General features: G+C 45.4%; 1 protein-coding gene across 8 annotated transcripts in view; it reads right to left on the bottom strand.

Annotated features, from left to right (window-relative positions):
- Window positions 1-12,360, bottom strand: part of LOC128802372 (ceramide transfer protein-like) — a 208,831-nt gene that overhangs the window by 46,341 nt on the left and 150,130 nt on the right. For all 8 annotated transcript variants that reach the window (XR_008435390.1, XR_008435387.1, XR_008435391.1 and 5 more), the window contains one exon: window positions 12,068-12,225. Coding sequence is in view for 4 of the 8 variants with exons in the window: in XM_053968693.1 (XP_053824668.1) it covers window positions 12,068-12,225 (158 nt within the window). In the remaining 4 variants the exon portion in view is untranslated. The remainder of the gene's footprint in view (window positions 1-12,067; window positions 12,226-12,360) is intronic.

Below are 12,360 nucleotides of genomic sequence, written 5' to 3'. Positions count from 1 at the left end.
AGACGTAAGGAAGCTACTAGGCCTGTTTGGTTATTGTAAACTGTGGTTAGATCAATACACCAAAAGCATGAAGTTCCTTTATGATAGATTAGTAGACTCTGAGCCTGTAAAGTGGACAGAAGAGGATGAGGAACAGCTACGGGGCTTGAAAGATAAACTATCCTCGGCACCTGTTCTAAGCCTGCCTGACCTTAAGAAAGAGTTTAACCTGTTCGTGAGCACAGAAGGGAAAATTGCATATGGGGTATTTACTCAGGAATGGGGAAGACATAAAAAGCCAATAGCCTACCTCTCAAAACTACTAGACCCAGTAGCCAGAGGATGGCCAACTTGCCGGCAAGTAATCACAGCTGCAGCTATCCTGATAGAAGAAGCCCAAAAGTTGACCCTGCAAGGGAAAATCAAAGTCCACACCCCCCATGATCTCAAAACAGTGCTAATCCAAAAAGCTCAGCAGTGGTTGACTGACTCTAGAATATTGAGGTATGAGATCATCTTAATGAACACAGGTGACTTAGAGTTAGTCACCTCCAAATGTCTAAACCCTGCACAATTTCTTGCCAGAGAACCCCTGGCAGATCTAGAACATGATTGTGTTGAACTCATAAATCTACAGACCAAAGTGAGAGAAGATTTAGAAGATGTACCCTTGCCATACGGGAGATCCCTTTTTATAGATGGTTCCTCAAGAGTAGTAGGAGGAAAAAGAGCCTCAGGATATGCTGTCATAGACGGGGAAGACATGAAAGTCGTGGAAAAAGGGAAACTGCCCTTGAACTGGTCAGCCCAGTGTTGTGAAGTCTATGCTTTGAAAAGAGGATTAGACCTGTTAGAGGGAGACCAAGGAACTATTTACACAGACTCGCAATATACGTTTGGGATCATCCATGCCTTTAGAAAAATTTGGGAGGAGCGTGGCTACCTAAACTCCAAAGGGAAGAACCTGGTACATGAGAAAGTGATAAAACTAGTATAAGAATCCTTACAAAAGCCCACAGAGATAGCTGTGGTGCATATCAAGGGACATCAGAAAGGACACACCCGTGAAGAAAAGGGAAACTGATTAGCAGATCAGATAGCTAAAGAAGCAGCCTTAGACTCAAGAAATCCAGTAAAAGCTTTTAGAATAGAAGTAGGACCAAATAGAGAAAGAAAAGAAGAACAGCCAAGGTTCAGTGAAAAAGAATTAAAAATAATAAAAGAACTAGAATGACATCAAGGGGAACATGGAGAATGCTTAACTCCTGATGGGTGTAAGTTCATAAATAAAGCCCTAGCTCGAAGAGTGCTAGTAGAGTCACATGAATTGACCCACTGGGGAATCCAAGGTTTGTGCGTCCACTTTTTATAGGAAAATTTATGTTTTGGAGTATATGATCTGGCGAAGGCAGTCACAAGAGGGTGTGTGATTTGCCTGAAAACTGACCAAAAGGTAATGAGAAAAACAGCACGTGGGGGAGGAAAACTTGCTTTGAGACCTTTTCAAAACATACAAGTAGATTTCACTGGAATGCCCTCTGTACAGAGGTACAAACATTTACTAGTGGTCGTAGATCATCTCACTCACTGGGTGGAGGCTTTCCCAACCAGAAAAGAAACCGCGCAGGAAGTTGCAAGAATAATCCTAGAAAACATTATACCACGATACAGGCTAGTCAATAACATTGACTCGGACCGAGGTCCACATTTTGTCACTCAGACTTTACATCAAGTAACAAAAGCCCTGGGGATAAGGTGGAGATTGCACACCCCATGGCATCCTCAAAGCTCTGGAAGAGTGGAAAGGATGAATAGAACTCTTAAAAATGTGTTAACTAAATTAATTGAAGAGACAAAGATGAATTGGCTCAGGTGTTTACCTCTCGCTCTCTTGTGCGTCAGAACCAGACCTCAGTTCGACATAGGGGTTTCTCCCTATGAAATGGTGTTTGGACTCCCTTTTTAAATCACCCCTTTCAGTACAGCAGATTATCTGGAAGGGGAGGCAGCAACTTAGAAATATTTAGAGGTCATAGGAAAATCCCTAGAAGGCCTCAGAAAGAAGGGGCATATCTCCCAAACTTCCCCTCTGGACACCAGTGCCCACAACATCAGTCCCGGGGATTGGGTGTTGGTAAAGTCCTGGAACACCACCACTCCATTTACCCCCAAATTCGAAGGACCTTTCCAGGTGCTACTCACCACACACACTGTGGTGTGAACCCAAGAAAAAGGTTGGACCCATGTCACCAGAGTCAAAGGACCAGTGCCACCCCTGGACGTCTGACCAGACCCAACAGTGTCACCCGCCTCCTCTTGTGCATGGACAGTAATTAAGAAACCAGAGGACTTAACTTTAAAGAAGACTTGCTAGAGACTGATATGCAGTAAGGTGTTAATAACTGCTTCTGAGTTAAAGTACCATAGTAAAGGTTTAAGTACTTTGTAATTGTTTAATAAGAATAAGTGTCCTTTAGCCAAAGGAGTTAACTGAAAAAAAATTAATTAGAATATTATTAAGTCTTACTTAGTTTCTAAAGAATAGGAGAATTACCATCAGACATAAGTAAAAGCATACAAATGCCAAAAGAAGTTAGCCCTCAAAAGCCAAAGACTGTAAGTTGATGCGGGCTTAAGCCCAATCAAAGAAATAGAGGAGGGATTTGTAATGAACAAAGTTCCCAGGTGTTCCCCAGAGATGCGGGCAGGGCCTTCCTAGTTCCCATGGCAACACTGAAACAACTACTAACTCTAGCTGAGTACCGATATTGAAATGCTAATTAGCTAATTGCTCTGTTTGTTTTCTCTAAACTACCTGGAGATAACTGGCCTCCCACCCCCCATGCTGCCATTCTGGGACTAAAATTCAAATTAAAAACCCTTGGGATCATGGGAGTGTTTTTAGGGGATAAAGACACCCCTAAATAAAAAACTAAACACAGTAGAGGAGCTTAGATAAATGCCCTAGCTGAGGAAGAGGGAAACAACTGATCAACTTTTGTCCATCACCATCAGCTAAAAAAAACTAGACTAGAGTAGGCTAGGAAGCAGGGAGATGGAAGAGACAGAGAGCCCTGGTGCTGCCACCAGGGAAGGAGCAGGGACAGCTGTTGCTCTGGACTTCAGTGACAGACTCTGCATGCCTCCTTCCTTTCGGCCACCTGGGAAAGCTACAACAGCAGGGGCAAGCTCCATGTCAAGCCCCCTGCCCAGCTGATCTTTTTAATACAGAGCTGAACATTAATAAAGGCATTAGCCCTGTTTATTTAACTTGCGAGGCCAGACCTCGAGGGAAAGTGAATCGGAAATAGGGACCTCGAAGGGCGAAGATGCTGTTTCTGTGGGCACCACACCCGAAGGACCGGACGGGCGGGCCGGGCGGTCACCGGCTTTTCCTTGGCTCCACGCGGACCTGTGGGAGACATGGGGGGCCCCCTGCAGAACCTATCTCTCACCTAAAGATTATGTTCCGCTAAAATATCCTCATCACTATGATTATGTGAAGCTAACATATCCTTCTCCTGCAAGGCTGCCACCACCGGATGTGGTAGCCACGTTCCAGCCGTGCCTGGAGGACTGCCCCTCCCTGTTTGTGCCGCTTTTGGCCCCTCCAGCGCTGCAGGTGGCGCTGGGAGTGCCTTCGTCACAACCAGCAGATTGGGCTTTCTCTGCTCCGCAAAGAGCAGCTGGTGAGCCTCTACAACAGTTGGCCCTGCTCCAGACACCAGTGATGCCCGTCTTTGCTCTGCAGGAAGCAGCGGATATGTCTTTGTTTTGGCCAGCCTCGCCCCGCCCAGCGAGGCTGCCTTTCGCTGCTCCACAAGCTGCTTGGCCCCACCTGCTGGCCCCACTTTCCCCCACTCTGTGGCGAGCTGGGGACCGACTCTTTCATGACCAGCAGGAGCCATTGCCCCCGCCGCTGATTCCCCCCCCCCGCCCCGGACCGTGTGTGAGGGTGGAACTGCCTCCGTCATCAGCTGGACCGATTGCCCTGTCAGCTCCCTTGTCGTCAGCTATGGACCCTGTGCAAATGTACTGGCCACACCCTCTGCCATCGTTGGCACCTGCCGACGAGCATTTGTTCCAGCTAATGTCGCCCCCCCCCCCCCCCCCCCCCCGCTGGTTTTCTCCCCCTTTTCTATGGTGTCTGCGCAGATGACAGTGACACCAGCACTGATAGCAGCACCAACAGCGTCTCTCCTATTGGTTAATGACACAACAGGGGCTGTGATCCCTTTCGGCCCACCCACCTTCAGCTGCGGAACAACTGCCTCCTCCTTCTCCCTGTGTGGCAGGTGATTCGGCTGACTTGATGTCTTTTGCAGTCCTACCACTACAGCCTGCGTCGCTTGTCATGGGCAGGGCTGCACCACCAGTGGCCAGACCCCCTGCGCCGGGGCTCGCAACCAGCCCCTTGGCTCCGCAGTCCGCAGTTGGTCCCTCGACTTCGGAGCCTTCAGCCAACCCACCACTCCCTGCTGCCCGCAGACTGTCCTCCCTGTCCCAGGACAGGAACAGTGACAGCAATGAATACTAACAACCTGTCCCCCAATGGGGGCATGCCCTGGTGGCAGAATGCAGCACCAACAAGCAGTGACATCGTCCCAGAGTCATCTCTGGACTTAGCCTCCTTGTCAGGTGACTGTGTGACCCATGAACCCTCACCGCTTTTGGGAATTAGTTAAGATGTGAGCTTTAGAGAACGGGGATTGGGACCTGATAGAAAAGGTGGGAATGCCAAAGTGTGGACTTACCACCATGGCAGATCCAGGAGAAGGGGCCACAGATGACAGTCAAATAGTTAATCCAGCATCCGAGGAGGGGACACAGGTGGATCAAGGAGACAATGTTCTGCCACAAGGGGGAGTCCAAGCCTTTCCCGTGTATAAGGTTGTCCCAAACACAGGACAAACTGACAGGAACGACATCATTGCCTGGCGAATTGTCCAAGATTTGCAAGATAAGGTAGCAAAATATGGCCTTGGTTCTACACAAGTTATGCAAGTTATGAGAGTGCTAAACATGGATCTACTTGCTCCATTTGATATTAGACATATAGCTCAAGTATTGTTCCAACCTGTGCAATTTAAAGTTTTTCAGGACAATTGGAGGCAGGTCGCTCAAAGGGTTGCAACAGAGAACAGGCAATTGCCTCAGAGGGATCCTAGGTATTACGTGGGGGTGGATGTTGTCATGGGGGAACATGCCTTTTCTAATCCTGATCTTCAGGCTACCTGGGACCCTGCCGTTCTTGAGCAGAGTCAAAGGGTAGGATTTAATGCATTGCTAAGAACTATAGAAATGGCCGCTCCCAAGCCACGATATGTGACAATAACTCAAGGAATGAAAGAACCATTTCTACCATTTGTTGAGAAAATGGCAGCAGCCCTGGAGAAACAAGTTGAGGATGATAACTTGAGGCAGCTTTTATGCAAACGAGGGACAACCCAAACAACAATTGCTGGAAGATCATAGATGCTCTTCCAGGTGACCCAATGCTAACAGACACGGTCCAAGCATGTTCCAAAGTAGGTACTGTAGACTACAAAATGTCTGCTCTAGCGGCTGCCTTACGGCCAGGCCAGAAATCCTCAGGGGACAGACAACAGAAAAAAGGAAAAAATAAGGGCAAGAGAAAACAGGGAACACACAAGCAGACAGAAACTAGTACCAATTTCTTGTGCTCTAAGTGCTTAAAGGCAGGTCATTTTGCAAACCAATGTAAGTCTAAATATCATGCCAATGGCCAGCTTTTGGTAAGCCTGGGAAACAGGAGGATGCGCGCACAGAGGAACTGCACTCTGAAACAAGTGATTCCCCAGGGCATGGCACCGGCACGGGCCTGCTCAACCAGTTCAGGGGCAGCACCCACGGCTCAGCCGGGGTGTATGTACATACCGCAACCACAGTCATCTTAGAATCCTGTCATGTACATAAGGTTCCTTTGGATGTGTTTGGACCTTTAGGGCAAGGACTGAGTGCACTGCTTGTGGGAAGATCTAGTGCCACCTTCCAAGGAATCTTTGTGCACCCAGGTGTCAGTGACTCTGATTTTATGGGTCAAATTTGTGCCATGGTTTCTATGCCCACCTCCCCCTGTCACTATTCCAGCAGGGACTCAGATTGCTCAACTTGTGCCTTTTCAGTCATGTGTCCCCAGGGCTGACCAGTGGACTTGTGAGAATGGTGGCTTTGAATCCACAGGACCACCACAAGTCTTCTGGTCTGCAGATATTTCTGCTCAGTGACCACAGATGACATGTACCCTGATTCTACTGGGTGCCAGTCTGCCAGAGATCTGGCTTCAAGGTTTGATCAACACAGGGGCTGATGTGACAGTCATCTCCTTCTCTGCATGGCCTCCTATGTGGCCTTTGTCTTCCATAGGGTTGGCCATCTAAGGGTTGGGGGATGCAACGCAGACCTTTGTAAGCCAATGGTCTGTGCTGATCAAAAACATGGATGGGCAGATGGCTGCAGTTCGGCCCTATGTCACTACAGCTCCGATCAGTCTCTGGGGGTGGGATGTATTGACAGTCTGGGGGGTATGAATTGAGACAGATTTTTAATTGGGGCTACTGCACTAAAGGGCGGAAAATATCCTATGCTGCCTTTACGGTGGCTAGTGGACAAACCCATCTGGGAAAACCAGTGGCCCCTGACAAAAGAAAAATTGGTTGCCCTTTGTGAATTGGTTCAGGAACAATTGCAACAGGGACACATTGAGCCTTCCACTAGTCCCTGGAATACTCCTGTCTTTGTGATAAAGAAAAAATCTGGGAAATGGAGGCTGTTGCAGGACCTCCGGAAAATTAATGCAGTGATGGAAAGTATGGGGGCATTGCAGCCTGGTATGCCCTCACCCACCATGCTCCCTATGGGATGGGAAATCTTGATCATTGATCTGAAGGACTGTTTTTTCACAATTCCTTTGCATCCTGATGACAAACCAAAGTTTGCCTTTACTGCGCCTGCAATTAACAATGCTGAACCTGTGCAGAGATATCAATGGAAAGTTTTGCCGCAGGGCTGTAGAAACAGACCGACTATTTGTCAATGGTATGTGGCTTGGGCCTTGTTTGGAGTCCATGAGCAGTTTCCTGATGCATATTGATATCACTATATGGACAACATCCTGGTGGCAGCATCCACCCAGGATGAGTTGCTGAGGATACAGCCTCAACTGTTCACTGCTCTGCATTCTTATGGGCTGCAAGTGGCTCTGAAGAAGTTTCAACAGCATCCTCCTTTGAAATATCTGGGAGTCAAAATACTGGACCAAACCGTTCAGCATCAAGAGGCACAGTTCTCAGATTTTATTAAGACTCTGAATGATGCCCAGAAATTGCTGGGTGTCATCAGGTGGTTACGTCCTTATTTGGGACTAACCACAAAACAATTGTCCCTGCTGTATGATATTCTAAGGGGGGACCCTGACCTGAGATCACCTTGAAAATGGACTCCTGAGGTGCGACGAGCGCTGGAGGAAGTCCAACAAGCTGTTTCTGCTCGTCAGGTTCATCGAGTAGATCCTTCCATTGATATCACTGTTTTCATTATCAATCTAGATTTTCATCCTACAGGTATCATTGGGCAATGGAGTGACAAATGGTCTGATCCCTTGCACATTTTGGAATGGGTCTTCTTGCCCCATCAACCGAAAAAGACAGCACCCACATTGTTTGAATTGATCGCTCATTTGATAATCAAATGCCGTCAACAGTGTTTGCAATTAATGGCAGCATATCCCGCAAAAATTATTCTTTCAGTACAACGGGAAGACTTTGAATGGAGCTTTGTTAACAGTGTTCCTTTGCCAAGTGTGCTGCAAAACTTTTCAGGGCAGATTGCCTATCATCTGCTCAGTCATAAGTTACTGTAGCTGGCAAAATCAACCAATCTATCTTTGCAGCCAAAAAGTAGTCGGGTGCTGGTGCAAGGACCCACTGTCTTCACTGACGCTCCAGAAAAACAGGGAAAGCCATTGTTACTTGGAAGGATGAATCTGGATGGAAAGTGCTGGAAGGCCATGAGTCAGGCTCGGCCCAACTGGTTGAGTTAAAGGTTGTTACCATGGCATTCCAGAAATTTTCTCAGGTGCCTCTGAACTTGGTCACTGATTCTGCCTATGTCGTAGACATAGCCAAATGTTTGGATTGTTCACTTCTGAAGGAAGTCAATAACGTGGTTTTGTTTCAGTTATTGAAAGCCTTGTGGTGTGCAATTCACACCCGAGTTAATTTGTATTATATCTTGCACATTCAGAGTCACACCAATTTACCAGGTTTCATAACAGAAGGTAATGCCAGGGCTGACAGGTTAGCTAACCCTGCGTGGGTAGGGCCTCAGCCCGACAAGATTGCGCAGGCCAAAGCGTCACATGATTTTTTCCATCAAAGTGCACATACTCTGCAGAAACAGTTTCAGTTAATGCCAACCAAGGCTCGTGACACTGTCAGTTCTTGTGCTGACTGTCACAGACTTGCTGCACCTTTACCAGCGGGGGTGAACCCCAGAGGCCTAAGAGCCTTGCAGCTTTGACAAACAGATGTTACTCACATCGCTGAATTTGGCCACCTTAAGTATGTGCACATGTCTATTGACACCTTCTCCTTTGCTATGTGGGCATCTGCTCATACTGGAGAAAAGGGTCGCAACATGATTGCCCAGTGGAGAATGGCTTTTGCAATTTTGGGAATACCTTCTTCTGTGAAAACTGATAACGGCCCTGTCTATGTCTCACAGAAGACATGGCAGTTTTTGTGCTTATGGAGAGTCTCACACAAACTTGGTATCCTGCACTCTCCAACGGGCCAGGCCATTGTTGAACGTGCTCATGGTACTTTAAAGCGTGTTCTGGATAAGCAAAAAAGGGGAATGCCTGGAGAAATCCCGCATAGTCTATTGGAAAAGGCTCTCTATACAATCAATAATTTTACAGTGCCACAAAATCCAGACAATCCTGTCATTCTAAATCATTTTCTCTCGTTGCACTCTTCAGGTGAGATGCACCTGCCTCAAGCGAAAGTCTGGATACGGGACCTAACCACTAATAAGTGGGAGGGCCCATGTGACCTTGTCACTTGGGGCCGCGGGTATGCATGTGTTTCCAGATACTGGGGTACCGTGGATACCTGCGAGGTGTGTTCACCCTGGCTTGTGACACCAAAAACAGAATGTGGCCAACAGGCAACCTTTGAACGATGATCAAGATGCTGACCATCAATCAGATGGCCCCTCTATGAGTGGGGAATGAACATTCTATCTTTTCTTTGTTTCTGGAAAAGGGTTGTTGACAAGTTAGACTGCCAGTTCTTTGAGCAGACTAACAATGTTTGGTTACTGTATTAGAATAGGTAACTGATTTTAGGATTAATACTGTATTTCTTGTAAGAGGGTACCACAAGACTTGATGTTGGTAAATATGTTGGAAATATCTCTGACCATTCTAAGTCCAGAGAAGGGCAACAGAGCTGGTGAAGGGCCTGGAGCACAAGTCTGATGATGAGAGGCTGAAGGAGCTTAACCTGGAAAAAAGGAGGCTCAGGGGTGACCTTATCACTCTCTACAACTACCTGAAAGGAGGTTGTAGCCAGGTGGAGGTTGGCCTCTTCTCCCAGGCAACTAGTGACAGGACAAGAGGACATAGTCTCAAGTTGCACCAGGAAAGGTTCAGGTTGGACATCAGGAAGAATTTCTTCATGGAAAGGGTTGTTAAGCGATGGAATGGAATGCCCAGGGATGTGGTGGAATTACCATCCCTGGAGGTGTTAAAGAAACAACTGGATGTGGCACTTCATGCCATGGTCTAGTTGACAAAGGTGGTGATCATTCAAAGGTTGGACTCAATGATCTTAAAGGTCTTTTCCAACCTAAATGATTCTGTGATTCTGTATGAGTGAAAGTGAATTTTAGGTTTGAATTTTTAACTGCTTACAGCTGAAAACAAGAGCTTTAACGTTAGTCCACAGAAGAAGAAAAATATGACAACTAAACCGAATTCTACACTAACATATTATTTTGTAATAACATATACTAACCTACTGACAAGAAAAAATCACTTCATCCATGCTGTAAGCAAACTGTGATCAGCAAGAGTGAACTCTGTTTGCTCAGTCTGGAATAGAGAAGGCTTCTGTGGAGGGACTTAATAGTAACCTTCCAATACCTCCAAGGTCATCAACAAACTGAGCCAGACTCTTCACAGTGGTCTATAGTAGGAAGAGGAAAAACAGTAGGCAGATACTGGAATAAGAGCTGTTCCAAGGGGATATATAACAGCAGTTGAGCATCAGAACAGGCTACTCAGAATTGCTCTGCAGTCTTCAGCCTTGGAGACTAGAAATCAGACTTGATAAATCCATGATCAACCTGATCTGATTCAAACTGTCCTTCTTTTAAGCAGAAGGTTGTACTAGAGATGGTCTCTTCTAACCTAAATTACCCTACAATCCTATGAACAAGCTTCAAGTCTTAGGTCTGCTATAATTCCTCAAACTACCTAGATGATGCAATAAAGCAAATGTTGACAGAAGTCACAATACAGTTAGATAGGACCAGGTCTGACATACGGACAAAGAGCCAGGAGCCATGGACAAGGATTCAAACATGGTTGTATTTTGTCTGAATAACTTCATTCTTTGAATTGTGTACCACTAACACATATTGAGTTAGATTTGAAATGTGATATACACCATACGGAAATATGTTAAATTAAAACCAGACAATAATGGCTAAAGGACTGTACGGGACACCAGCCAGTGATGGCAGAATTCTAGAAATCAAAGCCTGAAGTACAACCTAGCCATGTTTCTAGCACATCTCATCTGAAGAGAGAAGACACTGCTCCTTTCAAGTTGCTATAGTGATTGAGTAGGCTTACCATGAACTATGACTGCCATAAGAATAACCTAATATCAGCCCAGCCCCACCCCAAAAATTAACCAATTGGTATAAAACATGACTTAAACTAATCTCTTTAGTCTCCTAAAGATAAGTGAAAAACCTGTGTCTTAGGCCTTTAAAGTTAGAACTGGTTGTTCTCCTCAGTTCTGTCACCCATTCGGCTGTTTAACGCAGAAATAAGTTTTGCACCTTTAAGACTGGTTCCAAGAGCTAAGGGGGGGGGGGGGGGGGCGGGGAGGCAAGAAGCTCAGAGTTTGTTATCAGAAACTACACTTGTTCCCCCACATCCTTCTCCGGGACTCTGTTGTCTGCAGCATGGACAGCAAGAGAGAGCTCTCCTTTGCTTTTTAATTAGTTTTTAGCTAGCTAAGGCAGAGAAGTTCCCTGGACTGTGATTTTTTTTCTTTTTCTTGGAACGGTTTAAACGTGCTCTGGACTGAAAACCCAGAAGAGCACTGGCAGCTTGCACCTGTGGCCCACTGGGCCAGGCCTGGGCAGCGACATTTCCAGTGCCGGAGGGACTGATAACAGACTGGGTGAGCCAAGCTGCAACCCATGAAAAGGACTTTCTGAGTTTGTCATCTCTTTGGAGCGGTGAGAGGTTTTATTGTTTCATATTGTTCTTTTTTTTTCATGCTGGTGAATGCTTTGCCTGTTAAATAAACAGGTTTTTCGACTTTTCTCCAAGGAAATCTTTTCCCGAACCACTTGGGGGAGGGGCCACTTGAATTTGCTTTCTAGAGGAACCCCTTTGGAGGTTTTCTCCCAAATTTTCCCTAAATGAGGACATCACCATTTCTTATCACAAAACATTTCAGAGATTTTCACATCATTTTGCAAGCATATATAATTAGGTCTCTCTTAGAGGGCTGCAAGCAATACACTTATTGCTGTAGAATGCTATCAGGACCTTTATAGTATTAAAAATATAGGAATACTATCTGAACAGGGCTGAGAAAAGAAAAAATATGATGAGTAATGTTACTGTATCACCAACAGTCAGAATGGGTTTTAACATGTTAAACGAGTAATAAATAATGAAAGCATCTAAAATTAATAAGTGCTGTACATAAAAATAAAATTAATACATGGAATAATAAAGTTTAAACCAACTAATTTGAAATTTCAATTTTAAGCTGAAGAAACAATTTTTTCAACAAAAGTTAAAGGAATATCATCTTACCTTATCTAGTCTTTTTTGCCAGCTTTCTTCATGTTTTACCATGAGTTCAATACAATGAGAGAGTGTAGCAAGGATTCCAGCAGTAGTTGCCTTGAAAGTTATAGCTTCACCTTTAAAGTCTATGCCATTAATTCCTTTGGGTGTCACATATGGAAACACTAAAACCAAACATGAATTACTCATTGATAACTGCCTTCAACTCAAACAAGCATTTTACATGCATGCTTTATATTATCACTGTTTGAAGAAAATAGATTGGCTAGAAATTTAATTTAAAAATAAAAAACAGAAGT

This window comes from Vidua chalybeata, chromosome W (assembly GCF_026979565.1).
Source record: "Vidua chalybeata isolate OUT-0048 chromosome W, bVidCha1 merged haplotype, whole genome shotgun sequence".
Lineage (NCBI taxonomy): Eukaryota > Metazoa > Chordata > Aves > Passeriformes > Viduidae > Vidua > Vidua chalybeata.
This window is presented reverse-complemented; position numbering and strand designations above follow the sequence as displayed.